This window comes from Colletotrichum fructicola, assembly GCF_000319635.2.
Source record: "Colletotrichum fructicola Nara gc5 chromosome Unknown KSG_Nara_v1_contig01, whole genome shotgun sequence".
In the NCBI taxonomy this organism is placed as follows: domain Eukaryota; kingdom Fungi; phylum Ascomycota; class Sordariomycetes; order Glomerellales; family Glomerellaceae; genus Colletotrichum; species Colletotrichum fructicola.
Genome location: NW_027094051.1, coordinates 3,734,792 through 3,750,301, shown reverse-complemented (window position 1 = coordinate 3,750,301; position 15,510 = coordinate 3,734,792). Strand labels below are relative to the sequence as shown.

At 56.3% G+C, this 15,510-nt stretch overlaps 5 protein-coding genes across 5 annotated transcripts; 2 read left to right on the top strand and 3 right to left on the bottom strand.

The window, feature by feature from the left end:
- Positions 1 to 2,755: 2,755 nt before the first annotated feature.
- CGGC5_v001080 (uncharacterized protein) lies at positions 2,756 to 3,448 on the top strand (the record flags this gene model as incomplete). Its single annotated transcript, XM_032029941.1, has 1 exon — positions 2,756 to 3,448. One exon carries the CDS (start codon positions 2,756 to 2,758, stop codon positions 3,446 to 3,448), a length of 693 nt encoding a protein of 230 aa, XP_031890504.1.
- A 937-nt stretch (positions 3,449 to 4,385) lies between these two features.
- On the bottom strand, positions 4,386 to 5,746 carry artA (14-3-3 family protein artA; the record flags this gene model as incomplete). The annotated part of the gene is made up of 5 exons (XM_032029940.1): positions 4,386 to 4,748; positions 4,822 to 4,909; positions 4,990 to 5,343; positions 5,455 to 5,462; positions 5,732 to 5,746. 5 exons carry the CDS (start codon positions 5,744 to 5,746, stop codon positions 4,386 to 4,388), a joined length of 828 nt encoding a protein of 275 aa, XP_031890505.1.
- Positions 5,747 to 10,426: 4,680 nt separating this feature from the next.
- On the bottom strand, positions 10,427 to 11,683 carry lipA (Lipase A; the record flags this gene model as incomplete). The annotated part of the gene is made up of 1 exon (XM_032029938.1): positions 10,427 to 11,683. One exon carries the CDS (start codon positions 11,681 to 11,683, stop codon positions 10,427 to 10,429), a length of 1,257 nt encoding a protein of 418 aa, XP_031890507.1.
- Positions 11,684 to 12,605: 922 nt separating this feature from the next.
- CGGC5_v001077 (uncharacterized protein) lies at positions 12,606 to 13,203 on the bottom strand (the record flags this gene model as incomplete). Its single annotated transcript, XM_032029937.1, has 2 exons — positions 12,606 to 12,780; positions 12,842 to 13,203. 2 exons carry the CDS (start codon positions 13,201 to 13,203, stop codon positions 12,606 to 12,608), a joined length of 537 nt encoding a protein of 178 aa, XP_031890508.1.
- A 1,472-nt stretch (positions 13,204 to 14,675) lies between these two features.
- rpl36 (60S ribosomal protein eL36) lies at positions 14,676 to 15,406 on the top strand (the record flags this gene model as incomplete). Its single annotated transcript, XM_032029935.1, has 3 exons — positions 14,676 to 14,732; positions 15,050 to 15,150; positions 15,244 to 15,406. 3 exons carry the CDS (start codon positions 14,676 to 14,678, stop codon positions 15,404 to 15,406), a joined length of 321 nt encoding a protein of 106 aa, XP_031890602.1.
- Positions 15,407 to 15,510: the final 104 nt, after the last annotated feature.

Here is a 15,510-nt window from a genome sequence, read left to right as displayed (position 1 = left end):
GCTGTAGCACCAGTAGACATGATTGAACGCCTTGAAAGAATATAAGAACGCGCGTCAGAGAGACGCATTTCTGAGACGATTCTTCAACTGCCGTGCTCCGGGAATTGACTGGCGTCCTCTGGCAGCCATTGTTCTCGGATCTTGGATGATACTCACAAAGTGCTCTGAGGAGGTACTATGGAAGCGGCGCCGCGGCGTGGGATGAACCGGGGACCCAACCCAATTGGGTTCCTTGTCTCTGCCACCGGCACACACACACAACGTCATTCAAGCAAGTCTTTACTTCGCCATCTTTTGCAGCAGCAGCAGCAACAACAGCAGCCCACATTGAGCTGATGGATGGACCCTTGAATTCGGTTTCCAAGTCGAGATCCGCATACTTGCCAAATCTCAGCCCTCCCCGTTCGCCGCCTGTCTCTCCACCGCTGCTGGTATCATCAGCGACCATCACATCACCACACCGCTCCCAATCATCTCCACGAGCCACCTGCCCGCCCCTTTTTCAACAAGCAGCCCTTGACATCTGACAGCGGCATTAGCCCGAAGCTGGAGTCGCGAGGCCCAGGTCACGCCCACGCCCCCGTCCCCAACCACACCTGGAAAAGAGACGCCACAACTTACAAGGGGTGGAGTGACACCAACAGGGTGACCCCGAGTCGTTGCACGCGCCGCACCGCACCGCCGCACCATCCACCAGACTCTCTTCCTGTGCCTTTCTCTCCACTCTCCAGTGTGCTGCGTGAACCTCGACTTGGCTCCATCTCGTCTTCCGGTTGCGGCAGACCAGCGCAGTCCAGGGGTTCCACAAACCTCACCTAAAAACCCACCCAGAAGTCAACCGGGATAGGGACGTGAACACCTGCCGATCGCGGGGCCAGCGCGATCCCCAAACCAGCAACGTCCAAGCAGCAAGCGCATAGCGGGACGTTCTCATCCATCCTTTCACCACGACTTGAGACTCGCCAGAATCTTTCTTCGCTTGCAAGCGGCGCGAGAGCCGGTCTGCTTCACCAGCACATAGTGTCAACCGGCTCGTCTTCCACCCGTCCCATCTTTTTTCTTCCGAACCACGCCTTATCAACCTAAAAGGAAACCAGCACCACACCTAATTCTGAAAAGGGCCTATGCCGTTCCCTCTTCTGCTCCCACGGCCTGACCTATCTGCTTAATCACCTGCCGATCTATCCACCTCCACTACCACCCTCAATCCGAGCTTGGCGGGAAAATATCTGCAGGGTTTGTTGCCTTCACTCCAGGGCCGAACGACAGACGAGACGGACAGGTTCGGTTCGAAACGAAACGACGCCTACGACGACCACAACGACGACACAACACACTTGCTATTGCCAAGCCACCCCACCAGTCCAGCCTAGCCAGCCAGCCTTTAATCGTTTTTATTTCTCTCGCGACGCCTCTCGTCGACCTTGTTGACTTGTTTTGTTTTTTCCTTGCGAGACCTGCATCGAACTACACCACACCAGCCATCATCACCCAACGCCATAGCTTGAACGGATCACCGCCCTTTGGGCTACCAACTGCTACCCCCCCTTGCCTGGGAACTACCGCGCCTGCCACCCAGTCACAAGCCCCCCGTTGACTGCGACGCTTTCTTCTTCCTTCCATTCTAGCGGGCGTTTCCAGACCTTTTTCTTGACACGATATTTCGGCTCACTCATGCACACTTGACGGGCAGGATACATTGCATACACTCATCCTCCTGCTTCTTGCTGTTGCTGTTGCTGCTGCTGTATCTCATTTCTGTTTCATACGCCCGTAGGTGTCTCGCTAGGATCCGTTCTCCCACCCATCGCAAGAGAACCTGCACCTACTAGCAAGACCGGATGACACGAACTCGAGCCTTGACTCGTCCCCTCCACACAAAAAAAACCACACGCACACACAGTCCATTCATCTTCTGACAATACCGTTTACCAACCTCGAGTTCTTTCTTCTCTTTCCCTAAACTCGTCACCGATCCATCCATCCCCCCTCAATCTTCCCGGACCAACATACCACACCTCCAAGTCTTGGCTCTCGTCCTTGTTCTGTTAGCTACAGCTGCCGTTGCTGCCACTACTGCCGCGCTGCTCATCCTTCCGAAGGGTCACCAGAATCCGGGGTTGGCGCCGACTAAATACTCTTGGAGGACCACAACAACAAATAACCGAAGCACATGAGAAAGGAGATACCAAGCTAGAGGCAAAGCTGCCCGAGTTCAAAGGCGCGGCAACCACTCATCCAGAAACCTGGTCCCGTGCCCCAACCAAGACCTCAAGCCCATCTTGATTCTAATAACCTACACATCCCCCTTTCGACATCTTCACCTGCATCACTGCCTCCTTCTTTTCCCTCTTTCTTCTTCACATACTATACCAAATAGCCTTTGGGGACAAGCAGTATCCAACCGCCGCAACGTGGGAACGGACAGACGAACGTTGTCGACACACACGGTTCAGACGACCACACCTAGTTTTGAAGCAAACCTTCGACGAGCACCAACCTCTCCTCGGTCTTGGAAGCAGAAGAAAGGCCCTCTCGTCCAATATACCAACACCGAACAGAGCAAGGCCAGCCACGCACCACTCTCACGGTCTTACTATCCAAGAGCACGTTTTACGTTACCCGTCGCCGTCTTCTGGAAACTCAAGACGGCCCAAGAGAAATAACCACCGCACGTCGTTTATACACCACTCACAACCCCGTCGATTCACATCACCACTCACACCCGTGTCTTCCTCACAAACCAACCGCCACCATGTCTCTCAACGACCCGTCCATCTCAAAGCAGATGCGCATCCAGATCTGGCGCGAGGAGGTCGCAGCCTCAGCGTCCCTCTGCACCTGCCCGCCAACATCCCCAGCCGCATCTCAATCCTCGACAAACATCTCCCTCTCCGCTTCGTCCTCCTCATCCTCCGCCGGCGGGAGCGGCCTGGGCGACGCCTTCTCCTTCCCCCGCGGCGACATCCTCCCCTCCCAGCCGACCTACTGCCCGACATGCTCCCGCCTCGGCGCCCCCTCAGCAATGGGTCTCGAGCCCTCCTCCGCCTACCTCGACGAGATCCAGCACTCCGGAGGCCTGCTCGGAGGCGGCACCTTCGGTGACCGCCGCGGCAGCCTGATGCTCTTCCGCACCAAGCACGGCAACCACGCCATCTTCCGCGGCATGCGCAACTTCGTTCGCCGCATCAGCGGGAGCAGCAGCGGCGGCGGCGGCAAGAACGGGCCCCTCCCGCCACGGGCCGCCGACGAGGCAACAAGCATGTACCGCCGCGCGACCGTCGCCCACCTGGCCGGTGCCAACAAGGCCGCCGCCGCCATCGCGGAAGCCGAGGCGGAAGCTGAAGCCGCCGCCATGGACGACGTTGAGTCCGGGGACGTGATTGGTGAGAAGCAAGCAAGGCTTCGTCGTGCCCAGAGGTTGCTTGTGAGGTCACATCGCAACTAATGAGCTGATGCTGCTGTCGAGTACAGCACATATGATACAATTTACATTAATGGGCGAGGGAAGGCTTGTAATTACGCAACCCAAAGTCAAAGATGACGAAACACAACAGGGCGGTGTCTGGCGTTTTGTATTGATATACTGGTAATTCGTATAGAAACGGACCAGCTTGGGAAATACCATTTTGTTTATCCTTCTGCATCCTTGTTGAAGTCCATCGTCTCGCAAATGTGAGTGCTCACAAGAAGGCACGGAGTTGTGTGCACCATATCATCGCCTTTGTCAATCAAGCTTGTCAGCAATCCTTTGATCATATGTCAAGCCACGTACGCACACAAAATTCACACATCCATCTCACCACCACAGAACACAATAGTTGATGAACATTTGTTATTTTCTTTTTCGTCTTTGTAGACTGAATAGACAGGGGCATTGGGGGGTAAACACTTTCTCACTCCCCGAGAAAACGCAACGACGTAAGGACCACTATGAGGAAAACCGAAAAGAGAACACAAGACAGCCGTAAACCATCCAGCACATGGGGTTAAAGCAGGATTCGCGCTGATGAACAAAAGGAGAATGGCCCTGGGTGTGGGGTTTGAAGAAGAGGAAGGTTGGTAGTTAGCTGCCAAGTAAGAGAGTCCTCAAATCCTCCTAAGTCTCTTGTGAAGGAGACCGTTCCAGACCTAGGTTGAATCCAAGGAATCAAAAAAGGGATTCATGCCACGCATTATTCCTTTCTCCGCGTCCGAATCCCCAAAAGCCCCCCCTTGTGCCAAGATCCCCAACGCGAGTCGCAGATATCATCAGCCAGCTGAAACATGCTGGTCAAATCCGGGTATCAGCAGGTCTGCGTGAGGCGCGACCTACCAACCGAGTAGGCGAGCCATCTCAGTCGTGTCGTCAACCGAGATGGTGTGGTATCAGGGTAAGACAGAACTTAGGAGGCAGCAGGGGTCTCCTCAGCAGGCTTGGGCTCCTCGGCCTTGGCCTCCTCCTTCTTCTCCTCGGCGGGGGCATCGGCGGTGCCAGCAGCGGCACCCTCGGCGTCACCGCTGTCGGAAGAGGTCCAGAGGGTGAGGTTGTCACGGAGCAGCTGCATGATGAGGGTGCTGTCGCGGTAGGACTCCTCGGAGAGGGAGTCGAGCTCGGCGATGGCATCATCGAAAGCCTGCTTGGCCAGGTGGCAAGCACGGTCGGGGGAGTTCAGAATCTCGTAGTAGAAGACGGAGAAGTTGAGGGCGAGACCGAGGCGGATGGGGTGAGTGGGGGTGAGCTCGGTCTGAGCGACATCGGTAGCGCTCTGCATAAAGGCGGCAAGTCAATAAATATGTCCTCTCGAGGGTGCATGAAACCATTAATAGGTGTATTCTCACCTTGTAAGCCTCGTGGGCAGCGGTGGCAGCACCCTTGCGCTTCTCGCCGGAAGCAAACTCGGCAAGGTAGCGGTGGTAGTCACCCTTCCTGCATTGTGGGACACAGCGGTTAGTTCCGGGGCAAGAGCGGATACGGGATGCAAGTGGCGGTGGCATCGAAAAACGTACATCTTGTGGTAGAAGACCTTGGACTCGCCGGTCTGGGCGTTGGGGATAAGGGAGTCGTCGAGGACGTCGAGGACATCCTGGCAGACCTGCTCAAGCTCGGTCTCGATCTTGGTGCGGTACTCGCGGATGGTGCCGACGTGCTTGTCAGAACCCTTGCTCTCCTCCTTCTGCTCAATGGAGGAGATGATGCGCCAGGAGGCACGGCGGGTGCCGACGACGTTCTTGTAGGCAACGCTGAGGAGGTTGCGCTCGTCGACGCTCAGCTCACCGCCCAGCTTGGCGACCTCCTTCATGTAACCGACCATCTCATCGTAGCGCTCGGCCTGCTCGCAAAGGCGAGCGAGGAAGGTCTTGCTGCAGTAGGGATGTCAGTAAAAAGCTGCGCGCAAGATCCCCCCGGCATAAGGGGTGGTGTGATTTGATGGTGGTAGCCCATCGCCGAGGAGGAGGCAGTTCGTCACAAACCTTTCACGCTAGAAGAGGGGCAGAAGTCAGCATCATTTCCTGTCGGGGATAGCAGCAATGAGGTGTTTTGGGGTAAGGGAAAGGCATAGAGTGCCAGTAGAGGCCACATGCCAGCCATTCCGATCCTGAACCTCGGGATCTGTGCCAAAATTCGACGCGCGGAATGGGCGGCGGATCGAGGATGGTATCGTTGTGGTTGCTGGCGTAGCACAGGCAGGCAACGAGGGGCGGAGGGGTTTTGGAGAGGCGTTGGGCAGCGTGGGGAAATGGTACTTACATCGCCGGAAGACATGTTGAGCTGTGGTTATTTGAGGATGTTGCGATTAGGTAGAGAGTGGGTGGAAAGGGGATAACAGAGGTTGAGAAAGGATATTCTGTAGGCGTGCGTCGGGTTGTTGGGGGAAGATGGAGACGCGGCTTTGTTTTGGTGTTGTAGAAAGAAAAAGGTGTGGTGTGGGAGAGGGAGGAAGGCGGAGGGTGTGTTTACGTGTGACGAATTATTTTGGGAGGGGGAGTCTCTCTCAGAGGGAAGTTGCGAGGTGCGAAGGTGCGAGGCCAGCAGCAGGTGAAGATTTTAGTCGGGTTGGTCCAAGTTCCCAAGTCCCCCTTCCCCCCAAAAGGCAAGAACCCAAGTCACTACCTTACCTCAGGTCGCTCCTTCCTCTGATTCTCTCAGGTTGGGGCCGTCGCTGGGGCGGCGGTGCCGTGCCGTCCCTTCACCGTTGTACCTCCACTACTATTCAATTCACCTGGGTACTTTTCCTTTTCTCTCGTTCTTCCAAAGATACCCTGCCGTTTCGAGGGTGCTATCCAGAAGGTATGCCCACTGCTGGTCGGCTGTCCAGTCCAGTCTGCTGGCCTCACCTGCCGCTGCTACGCCCCACCACGTCCCCTTCTGTGAGCTGGTGGGCTGCCCTCCATACCCAGCTCGCTGCTGGTCAGGCTCTCGGGGCTCGGGGGGTTCAGGTCCTGGTCCAGGGCATGGGGGCCATGGGCAGGTTCCAATTTGGCGGGAGGGCAAGAGAAACGGGGCGCTGGGCTGGGCTAGGCTCGCCTGTACCTTGGGCCCAAGTTTACTAGGACGGTACGGGCAGAGTGAATGGGCTGGCAAGGAGTACGGAGCGGGGGTTTTGGTCCTCTGTGAGCTCGCTGAGGCTGCAATTCTCTTCATATTTGCTGCTGGGTTGGTGCAATTCACTTTGTCTACCTGACCGACGTTGTTCCACCGGAAGCCGGCTGAGCTCTTCCCTTGTGGCTACCTTACCTCAGAAGAAGGGGCAGGGCGGTCGAGGGGTATGGAACTCGACGGGGACGCCATGGCAAATTAGAATTAGCACATGTGGTGAAGGTCCCTTTGGCGAGCAGTCTTGGGTTTAGCCTCATCGAAGCTCAAAGGCAAAGCTGCCCTGCCGTATCACCAAGTCTACAAGTGGCCCGTCAGCCGGCAAAAGGGGTCAAGCAAGGCATATAGAAGCTACATGGCAGGCCATGCAAAGCTTGCGGCATGATGACATTGCTTATCAAAGAGACCTCGCATCCAATACTGACGGGTCCTGAGAGTTACTATGTAAACATCTCAGGTCCGTTGTTACCGGACAGTGGGCTTCTACACCTGCCACCACTGTCCCGAGGTACTTTCCAAGCTATTCTCGATGATTGAGGCCGCCTTGACCCGAGCCTGAGATTACCAAAGTCACATCTCCAACATCAAATTAAAGAAAAGAAATGGGCGACTCAACTTGAGCCTTCGGAGGGGGCCATAGATAACCCAGGCCAAGGTCATTTGCTTCCATTGGGTGTGCTCAACTGAAACGTGTGCTGGGCGGCGTTCGCTGGTGGATGAGCCAGCGCAGCACTGCACAGCATAGCACACAGCACAGCAACAAGAGCAAGAGGGTGGTGAGGTGAGGGGCGGGGCATTCGGCTGATGAGTTGACTCTGGGGGGTGTCATCAGGAACAGGCCAGCGAATACTGTTGCGTAGATTTGCCTGGAACAAGAGAGAATCACCAGAGAGAGGGGGGAATCACGAGACAGGAAAAAAAGCACATTTTTGCAGCAGGTGCGAGATACGTACAACCAGGGTGTGTGGTGAGGCAAGAGCGGGGAAGCAGCACACTGTGACAGCACCAGCACCAGCACCAGCACCAGCACCCACGCCGTGAGGGAAGGTAGAGGTGGGTCTGGAAGCCGCGAGGACCCTTGAGCCAGTGAGAAGCCAGGGTTTGCTTGCTCATGCTTGCTTGGGTTTTGGTGCTGGCTGTCGTCCTCACTGTCATTTTCACCTCTGCCCAACCCAACATTTGAACACATCGATGGCGTAACCTTCAGCGACACAAGTCGACATTGCACAGACACATGGACTCATTGGGCTGCCAGTCGGCCTGCTGACGTACAATCGATGGAAGTCCTCCCGGGTTCCTGGACTTCTTGCTGCTAATTACGCCAAAATGCCCCTCCAGATTGCCCGTCATCTCTCCACCAGTACCTCGGGAATTCCTGGTCTTGAGAATCTCCTGCACGGCTTATCTCCCACCAAACCTGGGAATCCGGGGGATGATTGACATGTACAATGTCGAATGCCATCCAATGTTGTCTCGGATCAGCGCCTCATCCAGGTTGTCTCGAACTCAATGACAAACAAGCACAGCCAAACCTGTGACTCACCGTCGACCTTGCCATTCGTTTCGACTCGTGCGCACCTCGTCCATCTGGAGGCACATCTTGGTTATATCACGGGTGCGGATCAAGGGAAATTGACTGCTCGCCAAAGCGGACAAACAGACGATATTATGAGCTTCAACGGACCCCGGGAAAAATCCTAACGGGCGGTAGCTCCGATCATTGGAAAGACTCCCATGGCAGACAAATATCACGAGAGACAGTGTTGCGCATCGCCTGCTCATGTCGAATTCCGGATAGGCGTCTTCTCTCGTGGCCAATGACTTCAAACAAGCGCGCCTCTGTCCTCGATGCCCGCCTCGCAGACCGGCGCTCTGATGCCGGGGGAGGCAGCCACTCGGCCGACTAAGCCACGATCCCACCCGGCGAGCCGTCCAACCACAACGGCCCCTCTCGACCGCCAACCCTGCTCTTGCGGCGGCCTTCTCTGCATCTCTCATGCTGCTGGTCCGCATGCTTCTTAAGAGGGCAGTGCCGTGTCATGCACGAAACCTCTTTGCCCACCAGTTGTTCGCGCCTGCTCGTGTACTGCGGCGCAAAATACCCGATCGTTCATCAAATCTGCTGTCGTGCTTTCGATCTTGACCCCAAAGAAACCGGTTTCAAGCCTGGGGTGGTGGAGATGCCATCCATACGATCAACGCATCACCCGTCATCCCCGGCCGTGTCTCTCTCTAGTCTCTTCCCCTCACAGGCATCCCAGTGAGTGAAACGTCAAAGATTGAGATGTCATCTCTGCTTCAGACCCGGCAGCGACGAGACGGCGACAAGCAACCGATTAGACATCCGCCTGGCCGGCCCAGACCGGGAGCTCTGCTGATCTCACACACTTTAAACCTCTGATCTCTGATCTCTTGGCCCATCCCACCCCTTTTCATCCCAATTTTTCTTCCTCGTCCCTCCCACCCTCCAACGTCGCTGCCGGCCATCACAGCGCACACACATCAGTGACTCACATCCAGCACCGCCCATGGGCAGGATCTCCCCCCTCCCCCTCCATGCATTCGGTCGAACAGGCGACTCGCAGCCGCCCAACAGGTCCCAAGGGTCGCCTTATCGCGTGGCATCCTCCCAGGCCTTGTTCAAGTCGCAGCGCCAAACCAGAAAATCTTCCGCGATCCCGACCACCGCAACCCAACAGAGACACCTGTGTGCGTTGGCAGTGCCAGGCTCCTTCTCCAAGCCCTACCCTTTTTAACCTCGACTTGCTTAACACGAGGGGAGAGGAGGACGGGGGTACAGCTTTGAGTTACCCCTCCCATCTTCCTTCGCTACCCCGGCATCCCGTCTTTCTTCAAGTGGCATGAACCCTTGACCTGGGCTATAGGTCCAAAGATTCATGCGAACAAGCCCCAATGGAAGCTTTGGTGTTGCTTTCCAGCAGCCCAGCGTATGATCACTCACTGGAGACGAGGGGGAGGGGGAAGCATCAAGATGAAAAAAAAAGTCTCCGTCCACGGTACCGAGGACCGCGCGCAGTCTGTAGAAACCGAAAAGTCCGCGAGGAATTCAACGTGAAGGGCCACTCGAATCCACCCGGCCTGCTGTTCCCGGCGCGCCCGCATATTGCTGCTGCTTGCTGCTGCTGACGAGGTAAAATGGTACTCCGTCTCTCGCGTGGCCACAGCTTCTTTCGTTGAACCCGTGTCGTGCGTGTCTCGGCCAACCCCCACTTCAACGCCGAGAGGAACTGCAGCTCAGCTTTTCTAGAACCCGTGGAGAGATATGACTGCTGGAAGCCCTCCAGAAGCAAGCCGGCCAGTTTCTTTTCTTTTTTCTCGTATCGTGGACGCAAAAATAGCGTGGCCTACCAACGGCCTAGACCTTGCATCTCGTCAGGCCCATTCTGCTCTCTCTCGACGATGACTTCGTGCCCAAGTGGCGAAATGCGCCCGCGCCCTCTTACTACCTTGACTGAGTAATGAGCCCACCGGATGCCGTCCTTTCCCCCTCCAGCTGCTGATTCGCACTCCCGGCGGAGACCTGACTTGGGCCACGCCTCGGATCTTCCGCGATTCAAGTACAGAACTACGCCAAAAAGGACTGCTGAGGGAATTTGATCGTGTTCTGTTACAACCTCAAATGCTACGAATCCCAGGTATCTGAGGACGAGAGGAAAGAAAGAAACGCCCGTCGGCCCAACCAGCCGCCTAATTGCTTTTTTTTTTTTTTTTCATCGTTCCGTTACAGCCAATCATACAGTTGCCCATACAGTATCGCGTTACAAGCGCCGCTGAAAAAGTGCAAGCCAGAGAAAAACCATGTCTGCGCCAAAGAACCGCCTCCCGCGACTAAAGCTCATCCGAGGCTACGCCGCCGTGTCCGCCGCCGTACTTGTCCCGCCCCCAGTTAGCCGGATCGCCGCCGGGGACGCATAGCCCGAGCCGCCAGAAGTAATCCCTGTGAGCGAAGAACAGCTGCCAGAGCTTGAGCGGCGTCGGGAAGCCCGGGAGTCTCTTCCTCAATGACCTCTCCGTCTCAACTTCTTCCCCGTCCTCCTTACCCATACCCGCCTCCTCGATTAGATCTCGCGCTGTGGACTCGAATAGTCCGCCGTCCCCCTTCGTGATGCATCTCGAGTCGCTGTCGCCGCGGCAAACCATCACGTCCTCTATCGACGGCGACAGCTCCGACTTTGCAATGTAGAACTCGCCGGCGTGCGGCTTGTATCCCCACTCGGTCAACGGCAGCAACGGCACGGGGTCACCAGCGTGCGTCACGCGACGGTAGGTCCTGTTCATCGCGTTCCGCTCCTCCTCATCCTCCTTGTCAAGCCCGAAGACGGTGTCAACGTAATCGCAGAGTCCCTGATTGCCAACCTTGGGTTCCCCAAACGTCGTGACGATGACATCATCCCATCCGAGGGACACCTTGATCTCCAACGCCGCGAGCATCGCCACCGCGCCGCCGAGACTGTGCCCGACCAGGTGCACGGGATAATCGGGGTACTCCTCCCTCAGCCTCTTCAGCTCCGGCAGCACGAGCTTCCTCGCCTGCCGCCATGACGCCAGGAACCCCATGTGCACGGTGCAGTCCTGGCAGCGGTGCTCGCGCGGCGGCTCTTCATCGCCGTCGTCTGGCGACGGGTACGGGACATACTCCTGCGGGATAGTGCTGAGATCCACGACGGTGTTGGTGATGCTGTACGTTCCGCGAAAGGCGACGATGATGGCCTTGTCGCCGACCTCGCCCTCGAAGCGGTCCTCATCGCCCGGGCGGCGCACGCCGTGGTCGACGGCGATGTAGCCACAGCTGTCGCTCAGCAGGACGCCCGTGTTCCATGTCGTGACTAGGTTGAAGGAGGGGAATTCGTTGCAGCGCGATACGCAGGAGAAGGGCCGCGAGATGCCCGAGGTGCCGACGCAGTAGGTTATGTCGACGATGCGGGAGGTGCGTTCGAGGGAGCGGAATAGGTCGACGGATATCGTTGGGGGAGTATTCGCGGTGACGGGATCGAGGCCGAGGATGGGGTGTTGTTGCGAGGGTTCGGTGGGCGTGGCGGTGGCTAGAAAGCCGAACAACGGCGCGAGCTGGAGCGGACGTCGCATCGCGAAGGTCGCGGAATCGATCTGTGGTGTCTTTCAAGTGTCTTGATGAAGTGCAGGCTGTGGTTGATGATCGAGGCCGCGAGACATTGCGCAGGGGGGTCTGTCACTCGATGCAACGATGCCGGGGAATGGGCGTAGATAATTATAAAACGCAGCTCAACAATAGGTAGGAATGGGGTCGAAAGAGCAGGTGGGCAACCGAAGCGACGATGACCACGTTAGAACGGTCAAGCAAAGCCCGTCAATACCTGACCTTCCAAGCACACATGATGGCGACTGCACATTGTGAGCGTGCTGCTTGGAAAGGGAAATTGCGTCGTGGAGGGAGGATCCGCGACGACGCAGCAGGACAGGATACCGACGTCTCAGACTGATCTCGTGAGGTGAGCGTGGTGAGGTCATACGGCCATGCAGAAAAAAAGGACGAGACAGCTTCCCGTTGAGTGGGAATGCGGAGGCGCGGCAAAGCGACGATTGCCGACGTATGGTTGGTCCAGAGTGCGTCGGTCCCTGGAAGCCCGCTGGGGAAAAGCCTGGGGTTGGACTGCTTTGCCCCACGAAAGTGTGCTGCCAGACGCATCTAGCCGGCATGGTAATGCTCCCCCCTTCAAAAGCCCACCTGCGCAAGTCGTTGGGGAAATTCATTTCAGCAGTCTCATGCGAATGTTAAGGTGGATGCTCACTCAGGTGGGCGGGAAGTCTATTGATTATTCTATTTTCGTCAAGTACAGTTGTGTCGTCGGACAAGTCTTCTCTTGTCTCATCGTGATTCGGGGGGAAGAGTATGTTGGCCCTCCCTGTTCCTCTTAGGTTCATACGTCAAATCTCATGCCAAGGTTCGATCACCAGGCCTCAGCGTCTGTTCCATCTTTCCCATTCTGGCTGTTTGCTTTTTTTAATGTTCATCTCAACGTGACCCTTCTTAACTGCTGGGTACGGGCTGGATGCTGAAGAATTTCGCTCGGATGTCGTCCGAGTTGGATGTGCATGCAACGGCTCTCCTGGCACGCCTGTGCGACCGCGCAGACACTCCGCTGGCGGTGCCGTTGCATACGAGAGGAACGGATGCCGTTCCGGATGCCTCATAATCGGCGGCGCTGTAGGTGGCGTTAGTTGTTGCGCGAGAGCTGCCAGGCAGGTCCTCATCAAGTCACTTACCCATCATCGCCTGGGCAAACCTTCTCGATCACAGTGATGGTGTTGTTTTGCCAGATAAATTGCACCATCGAATTCTCGCAGCTATATCTTGGCGTGCGACCGTCGCCTGATACCGGCACGGAAGAGGCGTTGAGGTGGCATGGCGTGTTGAGGGTGGTGCTGTCGTCGTTGAAGGTGAAGTCCAGCGAATCTGCCGTCTGGCCGTCCGCAGACTGGGCGGCAAAGTTCTGGATCTGGAAATCGTCCGGCAGGTTGCAGTTGCCTGCGTCCGCCATGGCCATGACGGAGTCCGGGACCGCTGCCATGTAAGAGACCATGGCCTGGGCCGCAGGGGCGGCGGCAAAGAGGAGGGACAACTTCATGATGACTGGTGGTATGTGTATAGTATCTAGCTGGGGTTCAAAAGATGGAGATATGAGCCTCAAGTGAAGGATGTCAAGCTTAGGATAGAAGAGACGAAAAGTTTGGATGAACGATGGAGCGTGGAAAGGCAGCAAGCAGGGTGGTCTATAAACAAATCCCAGGCAGATCCTCGCGGTCAGGTCCTTCCAACTACGTAGCTAGCTTCACGTTTAAATACGAATTGGTTACTCGCAGGATCAGACCCAGAAAGATCTCCCTCCCGCTGCCCTAGCGTTGCTGCGTGCCTTGCAGACTTCTTCAGGGGCCCGGGAGGGATGAGCATGGCTAAACATCTCCAGAGGCGCGCAAGCTCTCTGCAGATCCTGATGCAATCATCCGGTCCGGCCGTGCCTACGGGAATGGCTGAGTTGAGGGGTTGGACGAGCATGACTCCAGTTTAGGGGAAACAGCAAGCACTGCCGTCATTAAAGATGGAGCACAGGGCGAGGAGGGAGAGGAGGTTGATGCTCGCTTGCATTACACGCCGCAAGCTCAGCGTTGCGTCCGTTGGTCGTTTAGCAGTTGGTCCAGGGGAGCCGCTCAGCCTTGATTGGCCGCTGGGTGTTTCATGTTTCCCAGCATGGCATCCTTACAAGCTGGACCTTCCAACGTCCTTGCCGATGTTGATCTCTTTCGGCCCCCCTTTTGGGTAAAGGCCAAATCTGGCTGAATGGGCCAATTCACTCTCCGCCATTTATGATTCGGACGGCATTGTTGGGAGGCGGTGTTCAAGGGGCTGGAGACTGGAAGCTGAGAGGTTGGGGGCTGGGCTGTCCGCGAAATAAGATACCCGTACTTAGATGTAGAACAGGGCAGCAGGAGACCAAAATGCTTGATTGACAAGGCGCCAACGCGCGGCTCTTTCCACGGCAGACTCCTTGCCGGTTCGGGAATCACGCATGTTGGAAGAAGCAACCATGCTGAACTGGCAGTGGGTTTTCTCGCGGAGGCTCTTACGCTCGAGGGCAGATACGAGCTGCATGCGGTGAATCGTCGCCTTCAGTCGAGGCACAGCATTCGATAGACTTGTATCTAAATTTGTCCCCCGAAAGAGTTTTGGTCCATGTGGAAAGTCGGTGAGATGAAGCGACAACAGCACTGAGAGACCGTCTAGAACAAGGTCGCTGAACCTTAACACATGTATGCGTATCAACCAGCTGAATCTGTTAAGGATGCTCACTTGCATCTGGATAGCCAACGGACCAATCAGAAATCATCGGCGATAGCTAGCAAGCCAGCCAGCCAGACCCCGCAGCAGTGCAGCAGGCAGCGGCCAGATCTGTTCGCCAAACCCCAAGGCACGTGACCACACAAACCCACTCGCGGAATTTCGATTCCACCCCGAACTTTTTTTTCGGAGGGATGCCTCTTCATCTTTGACCACCACGACAATACTAACCCGACAACCCAACCGTCCATCAGCAGCATCAAGATGGCCAAGGAAGCCCCCGCCCGCACTGGTCTGGCCACTGGCCTGAACCACGGTCACGTACGTCGCCTCGCAATCCCGACCTGAAGAGGATTTTCGCGTCCCCCGATTTTCTCTCGATCGATCGACTTCCGAAGAAATTGAAGAAGAACTTGTCTCCGAAAGGGGAGGGGGATTCTCATGAGGACAAGGAGTGAACATCGATCGAGAGCAAAGAGGAGGAAGAGAATAATTCTCTGAAGGATACATGACACCGCTTCGTCTCACCTCGTGGAGGATCTCTGCACATCATACCCTCTCTTCCACGAGGGGAGCGAGCACCCTCGCTTTTACTGCAGAAGATGGACGCTGACCGGTTGTGATTTCCCCCAATATAGAAGACCACCGCTCGCGTCGTCAAGCCCCGTGTCTCCCGCACCAAGGGCCACCTCAGCAAGCGCACCTCTTTCGTCCGTGACGTCGTCAAGGAGGTTGCCGGGTAAGTTCACCACAATCCCCATTTTAGTAGTTTGGCGGACGACTGTCCGCCAATTCATGCAACACCGTTGCTAATCATCACTCCCCTCTTCAGCCTCGCTCCCTACGAGCGCCGTGTCATCGAACTCCTCCGCAACTCCAAGGACAAGCGTGCCCGTAAGCTCGCCAAGAAGAGGCTCGGTACCTTCGGCCGTGCCAAGAGAAAGGTTGAGGAGATGACCCGCGTCATCGCTGAGTCCCGCCGTGTCGGTCATTAAACGGAACAAATCAAATCAAAATCGGGTTTATTGTGCTGCACTACGGCAAATTTTTTATCGGGGTCGGTTTTGGGCAACAAAAGTATCAAATGGGTATAAGGCGT